The sequence below is a fragment of the Pavona decussata genome, unplaced genomic scaffold, assembly GCF_977016875.1.
Source record: "Pavona decussata unplaced genomic scaffold, jaPavDecu1.1 SCAFFOLD_143, whole genome shotgun sequence".
Lineage (NCBI taxonomy): Eukaryota > Metazoa > Cnidaria > Anthozoa > Scleractinia > Agariciidae > Pavona > Pavona decussata.
This window is the reverse complement of record NW_028145556.1, coordinates 1,011,121-1,028,487: the sequence shown is the minus strand read 5'-3', so window position 1 is coordinate 1,028,487 and position 17,367 is coordinate 1,011,121. Positions and strand designations below refer to the sequence as shown.

The following is a 17,367-nucleotide window of genomic DNA, read 5'->3' as shown; positions in this document are numbered from 1 at the left end:
ATCAGGAGAAGCGATTATAAACAATGACACCTCTGCATAGCAACGGCACCCGCAACAGAACCCCAACAGTGTGACAGCGTTGAATCAAACAGGCAAACACGTGTGATCGAAGAAGCTTGTTTAGAGAGGAAATATACGTTTAAAAAAAGGGGAAAATATGTGATGCCGCGGAGAAAGCGGTTACACACTATGAAGGAGAAGTCCGGAAAGGCTAACGAAGCTTGTGGTTCAGGATCACAGTCGAGGAGAGGGCTAGATTTTGATAAGTTGAGGGAAACTGGCTGGAGAATCACGCATTTCTCTCCTGTTTTCTCCTGGCTTCGAGATCGCCGTTAGACTGCGAGCAGTCTCTGTCTTCTCCTAATTTTTGGAGCGCGCATCTAGCGCATGATAGATCTAGCGAGCGGCGAAGCCGCATAATTTTACCGTCACTTTTCGTGCGTGATATGAGGGGGGGAAAGTACGGCTGCTCGCAGTCATAGATCACCGTTCGTTGGATTACGCAAGGCGACCCGTATCCGTTCGGCGTTCCAGCAAACCTGAAAGAAAAATATTGGAATAGCGTGTGCTGTTGGGTAGTTGGCTAGGTGGTGAAAATAAGAAATAGCGTTTATTCGTAAAATTATCGCGCCAAGAAGCAAATTGCGATATTACTACAAACAATATTAATCATGTAATAGACTGCTGAGATGTTCAAATTGCCGGTTTTGAGGAAATTTCCGGCGTCAAAAGCGTCCATGTTTCCATTTCCTAAATTGTCACCACTGAGTTGATCGCAAAAGATGATGTCTTAAGCGAAGACAATAATTTTATTTCATCCATCTAGAGATCCAGAATGGTCTCATCTTTCACGTAAAAGAGAGCACTATTGACAGATCTCTCAACATCATACTCTTTGGGGAATTGTACACGAAGACAACACAAGGATTTTCGCAGTAGGCAGTCCGTGTTTTTTTCCGCGAAAGACCCCGTAGAAACCAAACTTCTCTCGCTTATTACTCGTGAACGCTTCAGTCTTGATCTCTGAAATTTGGCGTATATGTCCCATTTTAAGTAATCTCCCATATGTTTAAAAAAGGTCATGATCCGAAAGATCCGATTTAGCCTCCAGTACCACCTTAACAATTAGATTATTAGCTCGAGATTTCTATCGCATAATAGCTGATGAGGGCGTAGCCCGAATCAGCTATCATGCACAGAAATCGAGAGCGAATAATCTAATTGTTTTAGTATAAATCTACCAGTCGTTCAAAACTAAACAAGTAAATTATCTTTATCCTCATTGCAGACGCGAGGAAGCGGCCGCCATTTTGTTGAAAACCGCTACTCACAGTGTCTATCTATCGCAGATTAGGATACCTCAGTGACCGACTATCGCGTAACGCGCAATCTGATTGGCTACACAGGTGCCGTCTATCGATCGATTGACGGCAGTTTGTCAGAGCGCGCACGATTTAGCATGCATCATTGCACAAATGTATCAAAATTTATGAAATATAGAGATTTTTTTGTGCTTCATATATCGATCACTGAGGTATGCTAAAACAATTAGACGGCTCGCTCTCGGTTTCTATCGCCTTTGATAGTTGGCTCGGGGCTTCGCCCCTCGCCAACTATCAGCCGATAGAAACCTCGAGCTCGCCGTCTAATTGTTAAATAGATAGCAAGTAGCGTAGCCAAACAGCATTCGTGATAGAACACTCGTAGATTTATACTAAACAGTGTTAGACTGTGAAATATTCACTTATTTAATCGTCCAAGATGCAACGACGAAAGCCTGGGAGCTACAATTCATTTCCGGGGAGTCCTGGGGATAGATAAAATGTTACCGCAATATTATTGCGGGCTCAGTTGTTTGACGTTTCAACATTCAGAGGGAACGAATCGAAGACAAGTTGAGATTTCATTTATCGGCATGAATTCTGCTGTAGATACTGTAGTTATGCCTACAGAACCGAGTCAGGTAACATTTTTAGATTCTATTTCGTCTAATCATCGTCAAATTTAGCGAATCATGTAAGTTTAATGTAACATTTTTTGGATTCTAGAATGGCGAGTCTCACATGGAGACCATGGTCCGCCCGGAAGTCGATAGTGGAAGCACAACAACCTCTTCACACGAGCAAATGAACGAAAAAGCACCCAAGATCACAGAAAAGACAGCAAACAAGAGTGAACCTAAACTAGTGAAAAGTAACAAGAAGCTAAAAGAAGAGGAGAAAAAGCTAAGTAAGTTGTATGTTAATTCAGTTTTGACAGCGTGTCACGTCAACGGTTTTTCTCTGTCCTTATAAGCTTAATTATATCGTGACAGCTTAGCTTCGAATGAATTCTACATTCACGTTTGAGGTAACTTAAATTGCTTACGTTTGCTCTTTTTAGAGTTATTATTCAAGTCCTTTGAAGATATGGAAAATCCGGAGTCAAAACTTGACGCCCTTGGTAGAAAGCACCTCCAACTGGTAGGGTTCGCAATTGCAATCGTGTCCGCGCCCCAACTAACTCTAGTACGATCTTGCATTTGGCGAGCTTTTGTTTTGAGCCTAATTAAGTTTTAGTATAAGTTTCGTCATTCCCAAAAAGATGGATGATTCCTCGTTAATTAGAAAAGCTGCCTATCGACAATAGACACGAAACGAGTAACAGAATATTGTGATTTCGGTTCGCAACTTAGACTCTTTGGTTGCGTCATGTTTTCATTTTAAGCTTAAGCTTAATATAATTTGCGCTTTAAGTGTGATTTCACCCTCAAACAAAACAAGTATTTATGGGAATTTCAGTTTAATACATTTATTCCAAGATACTAGTACTGTCGCTTGTTTGTGACTATCTCCGTGGTTGTCATCAAGGCAGCAATTAGGTCGACTAAAACGATAATTGATATTAGCTAACGTACAAATTGTGCTCTTAAACATTGATATCTGCATTAATATTGAATTATTACGAGATTATTACCACCTCCCAAGAGATCCAAACCATTCTTTTGTTAAAGTATTCTAGATATTTCTAGAGCTGCTGTGCCCAAAACTAACTTTAATAAGCACCTGCCATTAATGTAGATGTCAATTCCTAAAGTTTTATTCTACAGTTGTCCGTGATTGTAAAATATGTGTCATGAAATTTCAACAGTTGTAAAGCAGGCCCCAGTTGGTCAACGGGCAGATAATTTTATCCACTGGATAGTTCGCTATCCAGCAGACAAAATGTGTGCAAGATTTTCCCGATTTACCTATAATTTGTGAATAGAGTAGAAGTATATGTCAACTTTAAGAATGGTATTGTGTGGAAAACTTGCCAAAAGCATTGGTTGGAGTACATTTGTTCTGCTGGATAACGACTTATCCAGTGGATAAAGCTATCTGCTCTTTGAACAACCAGGACCAGTATGAGAAGAAAGCCTTAAGTTCCCGGGTTGGAAACAAGGTTTAGAAAACCTGTAAAAAAACTGCAACTTCAAGGGGATTATTGCTCCCCCACCCCTCCCCCACATTCCTCTGTTAAAGTCCTCTCTCCAACAAGTCCCCAACCTGACCTCTGAATTTTTGATGAGTCCCCTCTCTATTGTGGGACCCAGCGAGTTCACAATTAATTACTTACATTTATACTTCAAAATATACAATATCAGTGTTGCGGTTATCATTTATTTTTATCTATAAAAAGTAGCTATATACGTGGCTTGAGGCACATGAAGCTACTACCTTCAAAAGATTGAAACTTAAATTATTTAAAGTTTGTGTCATCATTTTTAACTTACTGTACATTTGGGCCTCATTTTTTCCCTTTTTATGTTTGTTGAAAGGCATCTGAGCATAAAGTTACCGAGGCAAGAAAGGATGAATTGGAGAAAAGGTTGGAAAAGGTAATATGGATCAAACTAAAAACAGGGGGGTCTGTAGTTGATATAATTTTTTTCAGTTATGCACTTAAACCCAGCCAAACCAAATGTTCTTGTAGCTAAAATGTCCTTTAAATTGGTCATTTTTAATGAGTGAAATCCACAGTTGCTAAACAGAATTGCAACAAGAGGTCAAGTTCAAAATAAATTAGTTGTGCTGGCTGGCATGTGGGGCAGTAACAAACTTAAGGTCTTCCACCACAGTCTATAAGTTCAAAATAAACAGGCATTTAATTCCTATCACACAGAAATCAAATGCGAGTCTTTTGTTTGTGATTGACAGGTTGTGAGGGAAAGAGATCAGTTACAGTCAGAGTTTAACAAAGCAAGCCTGGCTAAAAGCAAGTTGGAAAGTCTCTGTCGTGAATTGCAGCGACACAGCAAGCTTGTCAAGGTAAAAAGTTGTTTGTAGTACTCCTGGAGTTATACTTGCTTAAAATAGTTAATTAACTTGGGGAGGCCATGTTGCTGAGTGGTCAGCTTGAAATCTGTATTCACAGGGTCCGAAATTGCGACTGACTGGTCGCCAATGCAACCGAAAATTAGTTCTTGGCGGCCAGAAATTTAGAACTGGTTGCCAGCTGGCGACTAGCGTTTTGTCCCATCAGCATTTGACATTCCAAGGTAAAAGGGTTTTTTCTAAAAGAAAACATAAAGCTCCCGTGGACAGTTGTAGTAAAACAAAGCGACGATTTTACGATCGCCATATTTACCTGGCGCCATATTGTTTCAGCGGCTTCTCCCAATACGGATATCACGGGCGAAAACATGACGTGGCGAGATCCGTCAAGATCAAAAGCATCGGCGCTTAATCCTTATTTTATAAATAGTGACAGCCCTGCGCTGTGGGGGACTGGTTTGATCAATAAAAAAGTGTGAGGGTCTGGCACTAGCTTATTGATCGTCGTTGCATTTTCGTTCCGTTTCCTCAAAGAACAGATACTTTAATTGCACTCTTAGTTGAGTCTAGGTATAGAAAAAGGGCCTCCATGTCTTAAACATAGAACTTAATAGGATGCCAGCATACTTCCAACTAAATGGAAATAATAAGAGAAAGAAAGCCGAAGCCTTCGCAAGAACATTTGCAAGTACGCTTTTTGAGATGTAGGACTCTGTTACCGTTACACGGCTTTTGTGAGTCTCCTTTTATAGCTGTATGTACATTGTGTTAAATGATAACATTTTCTTGAAAGGTTTTATTTTGTGCTTTACTATAAATTAAGGTAAATTATACCCTGGCCAGAGGGATTTTTTTCTTTAATTTGCGGCAAATTAAGAGGTGAAGCTGCGATCGTGGCGTGGCAAGCAAGAAACCAAAAAAAAAAAACCAATAACACTTACTTTTGGCGACCAAACCCTTCCATCTGGCGACCAAAACTTTTAGGGTAGTCGCCAGTTGGCTCCCTTAGGAAAAAGTTAATTTCGGACCCTGATTCAAGTCCCACTCTGTCCACTGGCTGGAGTGGTTTCATGGTAATCCAAAGTTCAACATCTTGCCCAGACTTGTAAAAACAGCTAACTAGTTTGCCTTCTGTGTAATGGGATTTTTATCCATTTAATGTTATCATTAGCAACCAATCTGTAATCTTTTCCCACGAGTAAACAAGGGAATTATCAGGTCAGCTATTCTGTGCCCAATTTCAATTATTATGTGAGCTTTACTAGTCAATAAATCATAAAATCTGGAGTGTTTACAATAAGTTCAGTAGCACTTAATCTCATTTCATGCCAAAAGTACATGTGTACACAGTATTAGCATACTTTCATGGCCTATCGATGCAAAAAACTTGTTCCAGTGTGTCATAGACGTTCCCATGGTTGTCAAATGTCCCCATTTTAGGTAATGGGACACATGTTCCAATATGGACATTTCTAGTTCTAACCATTACTGAGTGTAATAAATATTCTTGCCAGCATATGTGTTCACTGTTCATTCCATTTGACATTTATCGACGGCAGTTTTCTATGGTCAAAAGTCAAGTGGAAAGATGAGTGGTATCACTGCCAAGTTTGAACGTTTTATGGTGTCATTTTATGGTCTATAAGAGTATAGACCATAGAAAACTTCCTTTGATTTGTTCTTTTACAATAACATGGAAAAAGAATGACTGGAATTGGCTTTATTTTCCATTGAGAAAGCGTGTGCATTACATCTGACGTCATTTTTATTGTCTGTACTCTAGACAATAGCTACAAGCCGATCAACGCACAATTTTAACAGTTGTAAAATTATTATGTAATTGTTGGTGGTCAGGAGGAGAGTCAGTTGAGAGCTCAAGAAGAAGAAGCAAAACGAAAGGAGCTTTCAGAGAAATTCCAGACGACAATCAATGACATCTCAGAACAGATGCAAGAGAATTACAGAGCAAACCAACAGTTGAAGAATGAAAATAATGAGTGAGTCTGACTGCATAATAAAACATTTTAGTTTGAATTATTTTGTTCAAAGTATAAAAGTAGGCAGACACAAGGGACCTATCCTTTGGGGCATAATAGCAGTGCCTTCACTGTAGTTTGTGAACTACTGTATTCTAACTTTACTTTCTTGTGGAACCCACAGTTGGACCCTATGACCTGGCCCAATTATTATTAAAAGGGCTAGTCCCGTCATATTCCGGCAGTTCATGTACGTGATTTGTGTTCATTTATCTTTCCTTGATTTTCACAGCCTTGCAGCCAGACTAAAAGGACTTGTTGAGCAATATGAAGTTCGAGAAGAGGTAAGTTGGTAACAAGTACATGTATGTACAAGATGAAATTTATTAATTTGCAGCCACCTCACATTTCAATTTTGCATACCAGTAAGATTTCCTTTTTCATTATGCTTTTAAAATCTTTTCGAGTGATCAGCTCTCAGGGCGATCTAAGGCAAAATTAATGTACATGTTCAATCAATCAATCATTCAATCAATCAATCAATCAATCAATCAATCAATCAATCAATCATTTTATTTCAATAATTTAAAATTAAACAAATTAGAAAAATGTACAACCTGCATATAGCAAAACTAATCGAGGCGGGTTGTATAATTTAAACTTGTAAATTATCTGCAAATAATCAAACAAACAAACAACTTTATTTAACAAGGGTGAAATATCTTTATTACTGGTCACCCAGTAGTTTTCATAATGTCCTTCTTACAAATAATCTGGTGGTTAAATATAAACTAAAACAGTACTGTAGCTGGTTTCTGATGGGCCATTGTTTCAAAAACCATGAGCCCTTTACCAAACACCAACCAACCTGAGCATTGGCTAATTTCGGTGTGTGGACAGGCTCTTTTAAGAGCACTTCCATGTGATAGTAAGGTAGAGATTACTGTACCATGCCTTTCAAGGGAAACTTCCCATTCAATAAATTAATTCAGTAAGAGGGTAGGGGTGCAAATGTGCCTAAGGAGTCTACTTGTGTCTTTGCCCATTGTTCAAAATGTTGCTTTTAATTCCCAGCATGTGGAAAAGGTATTTAAACACAAGCAGCTTGAGCTTCAGCTGGCAGAGGCAAAGATGGCACAACAGCATCTGGAGTTTGATGAGGACAAGAAGAAGACTTTGACAGAAAATCAGCTGGTTAGAAATTTGACAATTTATTATTGTTATTATGCAGTAAAAAACGTACTAATGCATTTGTGTAAAACAACTTCATAGGAAGAAAAAGATCCTCAATTGTGCAGAAGGGTCGGTGGAGGGGTCCAGCCCGTTCACCATTATTCTTCCTTTACAAGCAGCTATTATGCATTTTCCATGATCCTATAAGTGAGAATTTAAGAAAATAGCCTGTGGGAATAAGAATATATTTTTTGGTGATCACCAAGTTCACTGGTCCATTTACATGTATTGAGATTTTTTGTTTTGGTTTTACTCATTCAGTTGATCAAACAAGCTCAGGAATATCAAAAGCAGTGTGAAATTTTAACCAAACAGGAGGCAGAGATGAAATCGCAGGTAAACATGGCTTAATAGTTAAATACTGTTGGATTTTGATTGGAAAGAACTTTGGCTGTAGAGAATCACGCAGAGTTCAGCATCCCAACACTGCACAGCTATACCCAGTACCTCTCTGTCTGCCTAGGTAAACAAATAAGCACTCACAAAAAGGACCTTGACGTCCCAGTTATTGACGAAACAATTATTTTTTTATCAAGCATCAAGACATCAATGTCCTTTACTTTTTAGATGACCCTCCCCAACCTTTCAAGCTACCTTTTTTTGCCTCCCCCCCCCCCCCACCCCCATTCCACTTGCCCACCATACCCAATAAAAACTGATCAGTCCCTTGATTGGAATATATGTTTGGGATTAAGATGACTCAGATAAGTTTAAAAGGAGAGAGTTTTTAGACTGTGTCCCAGTAGCACTTCATCAGTTACTGAGATATTTGTGTTTTGTTCAATTTTACTGTTGTTACTAAACAACGTTTTTCTTCTGTCCAATTTTAGCTGGCTATGTATGCTGAGAGATTTGAAGAATTTCAGAAAACTCTGAACAAGAGCAATGAAGTGTTTTCAACGTTCAAGAAAGAAATGGATAAGGTTTGAAAGGATTGCTGCAATATTTCTTATAACTAGATGGAGATGCAAGTGACATGCTGCCAATAGGCTCCTTTTGATGTATTAAAATTCAGCTTAACAATGAGGAAAGAGAAACTGAATAATCACGTTTATTCATTTCTGTTGTTTGTGCACTCTGGACCTGGATATCAAGTTGAGTTTTAATATTTTGAAAGGAGTCAATAATTTTTGTTAAATACAGCACCTACGTGTAATGATGTTGTTGGTCAAATGTTTCACTAGTTTGATGAAGATCACATTTCAGCTCCACCACGCAGAACACAAACGTGAAATAGACCATTAGGTTTATTTTGGCGTCTTGGGCCGAGCACCAGGACCTATAACAGTACGTTATACTACAACCTAGAAACTACAAACTACAAAACTACAAACTCTTATTACATCCGAATACGGGGTAAATAACACAAAAGAGAGCTAAATGACAGTCTACAAAGAGACCACTGCCAGACGGAGGCCAGAAAAAACCCCGATGGGGAAAAAAGCAGAAGGAAATCTGGGGATGAATCGTGTTTCAAGCTCTAAATAGCCCATCCTACGAGACTTTACAGTTCAAACATCCCCACACACTTTAACTGAAGAGAAGGTCGCATGTATGACAATGAAGAACAACACACTTCAAAATACGTATACAAACAAAAAATAAAATAACGCAAGCTAAAAGAGGTGTCGGCCTCGAATGATTTCCCACGTGCTTCACATCTCTTCTAAAGAGTGTGTGCACGACGGCCATGTTGGAGGACCGAAACAGTACAATGATTTTCCTTTGGGAAATATATTCTATTTTTATGCAAATATCTCCCATTGTTTTGGTCCTCCAACATGGCCGCCGTGCACACACTCTACCGCCCTCCGTTCTACCCATGCTGCACCTAGACTGAACTAGCCCCAGTCCCCACTGCTCTTATGTCGCAGAGATATTTCATTTGTATGCACTCACACGCCAGAAATTCCATAGTCTCCTTTCTCCCTCTCCCAGTATATTCAGCCTCAACTAAAGCTAAATAGATTGAAAGTCCGCTTTGATTCAAATTGGTCCTGAGAAAGGTCAACTTTTTCCAGCTTCTTTTCCCAAAGTTTAGTGTAAATTACATGTATCATTGACTGGTGGGTTTTGCCAGAAGCATGCCTGGTTTTGCTTGATAAAAATTAAGCTTGAGTCAGATGGGCATCATTTGGTTTAGCATGATTTGCCAGTTGTTGACTAGCGCAGCTTCATTACATCATTGGTAAATGTGCTAACAGAAAGAAAGAAAAAGAAAGAAAACTCGTGAACAATGCTGCTGCTCAGTTATCTCCATTTCTCAGCGAATCTCGTTGACAATTTCGTTAACAGTTTTCTGATCGATGGCGAACTCATAGCTAAACGCGCTAAACGTTTGTTCTTCTGAAGAATACTCGTTGGTAGTGCTATGGACTATCTTCTCTTTGAACTGCGATCGAATCGCCCGCCTGATGTCAGTTTGTACAGAATGAAGGTTGATTCGCCCGCTCTTTTTTCGGCCTTTATTTATTTCCATCTCTAAAGTAAATCTGGCACGAAATCGTTGACAGTTTTTGCTGAAGAGAACCCGTAAACAATGCTGCGGACTATCTCCTTTTCAAAGGGAATCTCATTGATTGCACTGACACTTTCAATCTCGGAAGGGAACTCACGCAGGTAGAACTCACTGACAGCGTCTACTTCTAACGACAACTCATAAGAAATGTTGTAGACTACCTTCTTTTCGAAAGGGATCTGTTTGAGTGCACTGACACTTTCCATTTCGAAAGCGAACACAGGCATAAACGAACGGACAGTTTGCATTTCTAAAGTGAACTCGTGGCTACACCCACGTACTGTCTCCATCTGGAAGGGGATGTCATGCCAAGAAACGAGGACATTTTCATGAGAAACTCCGGTGCGAACGCGCCGACAGTTTCTACATTACAATGAGCAATCACCATCGCGGAGTCGGCTCCCAGTCCACATGGACGCGGCTGTCATTACTCGTGAATGCCGTAATGGTATTTGTTTCGGCTTGTTCTGTCTTCACATATATTATTAGACAGTGCTATTCTTCAAGTTAAACAAAAAAATACGCAATGTCAATCAGTCAATGACACATTTCTGCTGCGGAGCGTTAAAAATCGTCATCGTGTAATATAGCGCGCAGACAATGTTTGACAAAGCAATTTGTTGCTGCGTCACATTGTAAATTTATCTGCCTTCAAAAACTTCCAACACATTTCCGCAACAAATTGTTGTGTTAAAAGACTGTCCACACGTTACGCTACGTTACGTTATAAATCGTCGTTAAATGTTTCCCGTGGTTACTCGTGTCATAACCAAAGCTTGTGGGTCACAGAATTTGTTTCAGAGATAAAACGCGTACAAGAATTCCCTGATGTTGCAGAATCAGCCCTCGTTGCTCGATACGGCTTCCATGAAAAAAAAATTGCTAATTTCTTACCAAAACCTTCTCACTGTTGAGGAGAGAACATCTGGTAAAATCCGTTTTAATGACGTCATACTGTGTCAGGAAAGTGACACATTGCATGACTGCGCATGTTCAACATTCGCAGTCACAAAAAAAAAAAAAAAAACAGAAGAAAACATCGGGAACTGAGTGGGTACAAGAGTAAAGCTGTTCGTTTTTATATATTTTTCCGACTTCTTTCACATATAAGTATGCTAAAACTGGAAAAGGTTGCAACTAGTCGAAGATATGAGTGCGACAAAGAAGCTGTTTACCGTTCCTACTTTAGAAAAGTTCACTGAAATGAGGAAGCCCACGAACAATGTTGTTGTTTTCTAAATAAAATACGTAGATAGTAAATTACCTTTGTTAAAGCGTCGTATTTGCCACTGTACCGGAATCTGTTTTAGAAAAGTACTTCCACAGCTTATATGCCGCCGTATAAAGTATACCAGAAAGTAGCAACAACCATCTTGATGCTTTGCAAGAAAATGGTTACGTCATACAGCGTCATAATCATAAATTCGTCATTGGTGGAATTTGAAATGCAGCACGCGCTAGCTGTTCATAATTGTTCATTTTCTGTCAGTTTGTCGTCATTAAGGATAGAGAATCGATTCAGAACAAACTTTGGGAGACGATTGCAGTCAAGTCCCTTTATAGCTGACACCCTCGGGACCGCGAGTTGTGTCCTAAATAGCGAGAGTCCGTAATAGCGGGAATTTATTTCAGTCAAGCGTCTGTAATTTATTTTTGCCAGGTATTTAGCTGCTGTCCGTATTATCGGGGTGTCAGTAATAGCGAGGTGTCCGCAAGGCGAGAGTTGACTGTATTTATTTGTTCCACAGACAAATAATTATATATGGAAAAACAACAATTCACATGCACGCAATGCAACCCACTTTTTTTCCCAATTAACACTTCATTTTAAAATTCAATTTTTACGCAAATTATTTATCATCACAATTCGATTCCTTCCCTCATAACCACAATGTTTCATGCGGCGTTTGCCCTATTTGTTAAAATGGCGGATATTTCTTTTGTAAGGATTCTAATTCGATGTTTGTTTTCAATTATTCTTGTAGATGACAAAGACCATCAAAAAACTCGAAAAGGAAAAAATGACGTGGAAAACAAAATGTGAGAATAGCAATCGCTCGCTGTTGCAAATGGTGGATGAGGTAAGTGGAATTTCTAACACCGCTCTGTAAAGGAAAATTTCCCCCTTTTTTATTCTAGAAACTAGAAAGAGATTGAGCGGGAAATCGTCCTCGGAAGGTATTTTGGAATCGTTTGGTGGACGATGCTTTCGGATATCGCTAAACAATCCCAGAAATCATAGCTGCCGAAGCTAGTGTCCAGACTTCCCATGGTTGCAGGACTGGGGAATTTCTCATTTGTCAACGAAAACTAAGATGAAAGATGCTAAGAACGTACTGCTCGGTAATCTTCATTCGCCCTGTTGTTGAGATTTCATCACTTTGCAAACTTAATGTTATAATTTTAACGAACTTTTAGTCCAGCTATTTCGGTAGGTTAAACTAAAATTTAAAATTCAGACACTATTACCAACAATTTACCGTCCATTTGTTTTCGGAGCAGAGGTTCCCTTTAACAATGTTGGTAAATTTTGAAGCTAGCGTGGTGGACGCGCAATGCATGCCGTTCGACGCTCTCTTTAAATTAGTAATGGCACATGGAGTCGCTAACTGATTCCTAAATTGAAGTATCGTTAAAATTATAACGAGACGGTAATATTTTCCAATTTTATGTTGTTTTTTTTTTTTACTCTCCTTACCTATCTAATTAGCGTGATTCAAATAGAACGGAAAATTTCAGTTTTTGATCGTACTGTATCTTATTATTCTCACTCAGCGTGAAAAACAGAAGACTGAAATGGGCGCTTTACGCGCCAAGAACGAAAAACTTGAAAACCTTTGCCGAGCGCTGCACAAAGGAGCCAAGGTGACAACGTCAGAGGTGGACCAGGTATATTATAATTAGGATGATTCTGAATTACGTTTTACGGCAAAACGGCAGAAATGACGACGTGCTCATGTTTGGCCTACATTTGCCGCTCGCTGTTTTCGGTTTCTCAGTAAAATTGAGTAGTTTTGCGTTAAGCCGCCGTTAGACGTTGAAACGTTTAGCTGAAACTTGTGTGCAATGGCGTTGCGAAACAAGTTTCAACAGGCGTTGCACCGTGTAACATGGTCGGTTTCGTGAAACGTTTTCGAACTTCCGTTGCGAGACAAGTTTCACGAAAAGTAGAACCGCTTTCTACTTCTGCAACGGCTCGCAACGGTCGCAGTGGTGAAAAAACAAGAGTTTCACCGTGTAACACCACTTCGTGAAACTGGTCTCGTTCGCCTTTGCACACAAATTCCAGCTAAAAGCGGTTTCAACGTGTAACGGTGGCTTTAGCATCAAAGGTCAGAATTATTTTCCAGTATTGTCATCACGCACTCATTTTCTCAAGAAAGCATTAACGCGAATCTCACGTTTGCCGTTTGTCGTAAACGTGATTCTAAGTCTCCATAATATTAGAGCTTACAGTGTATGCTACTTTTCGATCAGTGGTTGAGCCTGCTTGACTGAGAGAGGGAAGCAACGGAGAATTCAGAACGAAACGTTCTCGCGCGTTTCTCGCGCGCCCAATTTTCCCTTCCCCTCTCCCTTCCCCTTTCTAGCGCCTGCCACGCAGGCTAGGTTAGTAAGATATTTGTTATATTTCTGAGGTTAATCGGGCACACGGGAAAGGAAACTTTCAAATGTAGCGTACAGTGAAATACGACCCGCAAAATTGACCAATCACACCGCGCGTACTAACTGAGAGATATAATAATAGCGTTTATTAAATTCAAATGAGTGGGCTTAGATCACTGTGCCTCAAATGATAGCTTTACCTGATCAATTTGATTCCACCTTACCCTGTTAGCAGCGCGTTTCATTCTGGCAAGTTTCTCAGCGTGTACGAAGTCGTTCGCCGGCGTCTCTGGTATCTCACGTAGTTGGCGGGCACGTTAAACAAGCCAGAGACGCGAACGACTTCGTACATGCTAAGAAACGTGCCGGAAGAAACGCTCTGCAAGCAGGGTAATTCCATCCCTGACTTTACCGAACGTTGTTGGCTAACTCATCGTATTTGTCATCTGATGGTGACATCTTTTTCTTTCATCGTTTCATCAGACGAAGGAGACTAGTGCTGCTTATTCTAATGGAACAAGTCAGTCTTCTGCAACAGCGGAATTTGAGAATAAAACAAACGAGGGAAGCGAGGGAAATGTGGGAGCAGGGACAGAACAAACACGTACTGTTACAGATGAAGAAACAGAGGATGAAAATGAAATACAGAACGAGGAATACCAACACTTAGAGGAGAAGCTGGAGGGTTTCGTCAGCAGTGACTCGAGCAATGCTGCTCGAGAACCTATCGACGGAAATCCCAGTAAATCTGAAGATCCTCCGACTGATGCCGAAACGTCCGTAACCGTGCCCGCTGATTTGACGAGTAGTCCCGAAGACGTCCCGAACGAGTCCGAAAATAATCCGACTGTAGACGGAAATGCATCAGGGGAAACTGAAACAAGAACACATGAGGGTGATGAGAGTTAATATTTTATGGTCATCTTGACACGTGACTTTTCAAGGAAACCGACTTTTTTTCTTGATGCTAAATCTTCTAACCTTGTAAATTTTTTAAACATTTTTGTAATCACAATGATGGTTAGGACCCAGGGCCCTGTTGTTCGAAAGCCGATTAGCGCAAATCACCGATTAAAAGATAACCGAGGTTTTCATCTCACTCGTTACAAATGTTTTTATAAGTTAATTTCAAGCTTATGGCAAAGAGAAGTCTAAGTTTAAACTAAGGAACAAAAATATTTTTAAAGAATCTTTATTTAATAGTAATTAAACTCGAATCAAAGTTCACGTTAACCCAGAATTACCTTAATCAGGCTTTGAACAACTGGGCTCAGGAGTGTTGGGATAATGTGGCTAATGTAATGCAGGAGCGTCCAACTAGGACGTCTAAGTTAGACACTTGTCGGGTATTCATGTTAACTAACAGTTTAACTGAATTCTTTAGCTGAATATTCGAAGCGGTAAGAACGGAACTAAAGTTAACTTTGCGAGAATCCTGTCCGCTCATTTGTCGTGACGAAGCGACATTTCAATGCCTCCAAGAACAAAAGGCATTGTTTTACCTTGTTTCAAGAACTCTGTTTTTTCTTGGATTGAAATACGAAATGTCTGAAACAGTTTAGGACTGCCTAAGAGACATTCTACGGCCTGGTGTTCCTCTGGTTAGGCTGTTCAGTTTCCAGTGTCTTGGCCAAACAGCCAATTTACAGTTGTGTGCTTGGTGACCTGGCCTTTGAGTGGAAGCGAGGCTGCATGGCGTTGACCTTGTTTTGTTACAAAACACTCCTTTTCATTAGAAAATCATGTTCCAATGCTAACTTTTTCTGCAATTACATATGGAAAGCACTGAGGTTTGTATCGAAAGAAAGTCAACTCCAGCTTCAACCCCACGCAAAGGCCAGCGCACAAAACACACTACCACAAAATTGGTCTACTCGTTGATTTTCCGTCTTGAATAACACGCCGAGCGTAATCTGGGAAGAGTACAAAACTTCAGATCCCCTCCCCCTTGGTAGTTTTGTGCTCCGGCTTTCCAGATTTCGCTTTCCTAAACTCAGTGGGGTCTGTGAGAGTCTTTTGATTACGCCTCAACGAACTGAGCATAAGTCGTCTCTAGTCTGTTAATCTAAAGCTGTCTTGTGACGTTCAAAATGACTTATGAAAGTGAAGTCTAAGTCAAACTTTGGTCTCACTCAGGAAGTCAAACAAAAAAATAATGTCATACAGTGACACCAGCACGGGTGAGTGACAATACATGCATATACAAAAATCGCCGGCACAGGACAGATGTATGCACCTAGTTTTATAACCCGAGGGAAAGCTATTTGGAGTGTTTCTGAGAGTGCGGATGTATTTTTATCAAGAGTGAATAGATTTTGTCATTTTGCACTGAATAAACGAAAATTACCCAGGAAGTTTTTCAATGGAAGTTATTTGATGATGAAATGTTTCCGCAACTTTCTCAGTCGTCTGCAGATGGACTTCGAAAGTGTAAGCGCTACTTTCCTGTGGTGCTATTTTAACTTTTTATTATTTTTATTTTATTATTATTTTTTTTTTATTGCATGTATGACAAGCAGGCTTTGGATGAAATCCTAAAGTGCGACCATTTAAGTGAAAGCTACTGAGCAGTACTTTGCTGTGGTGCTGTCTTTTATGCATGAAATCCTAAAGTGCTACCATTCAAATGAAAGCTACTGAGCAGTACTTTTCTTCTGTTATGCTGTACAAGGTGAACAGGCTCGAAGATAGACTTTCAAAAAAGTCCTTCGTCCGATTTGTATGACTTCGTCAGGTCGATTGCGACTTGTAGCAAGTCGAGCCGCTAGTTCGCAATATATTTCGCTCCTATAGTTTTACATCGTTTTAACGGTGGTTGTGTAGTGCATCGAATGTGTGGTAACAGTCTGTCTGAGTTATAGAAAGTTAAAAAATAATAATAATAATAAACCCTTGTACCGGACAAAAAAACAGTGCTACAGCGGCCACACTTTCGGTTTTCTTCCTTACAAGTGTAACAAAGAAGTTAGAACCACCTTCTACAGCATTAAAAATATCACGGAAAATAAACAGCACTTCAGGAAAGTACCGCTCAGTAGCTTTCATTTGAATGGCCACACTTGAGGTCTCGCCCACTGAGAATCTCGTTTCCTAAAACTTCCTGCAAGTTAAAGCATTCAAACAGATATATCTGTATTAGATTGCTCAAATGTCTTAAAAATGGCAGAAACGATATGGGAACACGAGAGATCGTTTGAAGTATTTTCCTTAAATGTTCTCGTTGGGTGCCATTGAGTACTTTCCTGTTTTGCTGTTTAACTGCTTAAATACTGAACGGTGTGTAATCCAAAACGGTGCGCTCGTTTAAATGGAAGTTATTGATGAAGTCTTTCATTTCGATTTTCTTTCGAAGTCGTTTTCTTCAGATATAAGTCGAGAATTTAAAGGTAACTAAATGTGCGTGTGTTCAGTTTTTTAACCGTGATGTTTGAAACCAAAAAGGATTAATTTAAAACTACAATTTGAAAAACAAATCTTCTTGAAAAATGCTCGTTAATTCTATTTGTACTGATTCATCATAATGGAAATTTGATGAAGAAAATCATGAGAAAATTAATGAACCCACTTTTAAGACTCCCTTATTCTGGTCAATTCTAAAAGATTAATTTTTTATAATTGTGTTAAAAGCTCATGAGTAGTTTCCCTTCAAATTTATTACTTTTCTTTTTCGCATCCGTTGCTATGTAATTTTCCGCCAACTGCAAAACTGTAGCGGTCCTTCTTCGTTGATTATTATTGA

General features: G+C 39.6%; 1 protein-coding gene across 1 annotated transcript; it reads left to right on the top strand.

The window, feature by feature from the left end:
- The first annotated feature begins 1,852 nt into the window (after nucleotides 1-1,852).
- Nucleotides 1,853-15,975, top strand: LOC146466496 (beta-taxilin-like). The gene is made up of 13 exons (XM_085127302.1): nucleotides 1,853-1,963; nucleotides 2,049-2,229; nucleotides 2,383-2,462; nucleotides 3,800-3,859; nucleotides 4,179-4,289; nucleotides 6,150-6,292; nucleotides 6,564-6,615; nucleotides 7,346-7,465; nucleotides 7,766-7,840; nucleotides 8,335-8,427; nucleotides 12,008-12,103; nucleotides 12,798-12,911; nucleotides 14,112-15,975. The coding sequence occupies exons 1-13, from the start codon at nucleotides 1,916-1,918 to the stop codon at nucleotides 14,535-14,537; spliced, it is 1,599 nt and encodes a 532-aa protein (XP_084983428.1). The 5' UTR covers nucleotides 1,853-1,915; the 3' UTR covers nucleotides 14,538-15,975.
- The last annotated feature ends 1,392 nt before the right edge of the window (nucleotides 15,976-17,367 follow it).

Excerpts from the sequence above, each read along its gene's own strand:
- LOC146466496 (XM_085127302.1), top strand. The coding sequence starts at position 1,916 with ATGAATTCTGCTGTAGATACTGTAGTTATGCCTACAGAACCGAGTCAG. Across the intron at positions 6,616-7,345 it reads AATATGAAGTTCGAGAAGAG|CATGTGGAAAAGGTATTTAA; the intron begins GTAAGTTGGTAA and ends TTTAATTCCCAG. Across the intron at positions 7,841-8,334 it reads AGGCAGAGATGAAATCGCAG|CTGGCTATGTATGCTGAGAG; the intron begins GTAAACATGGCT and ends GTCCAATTTTAG.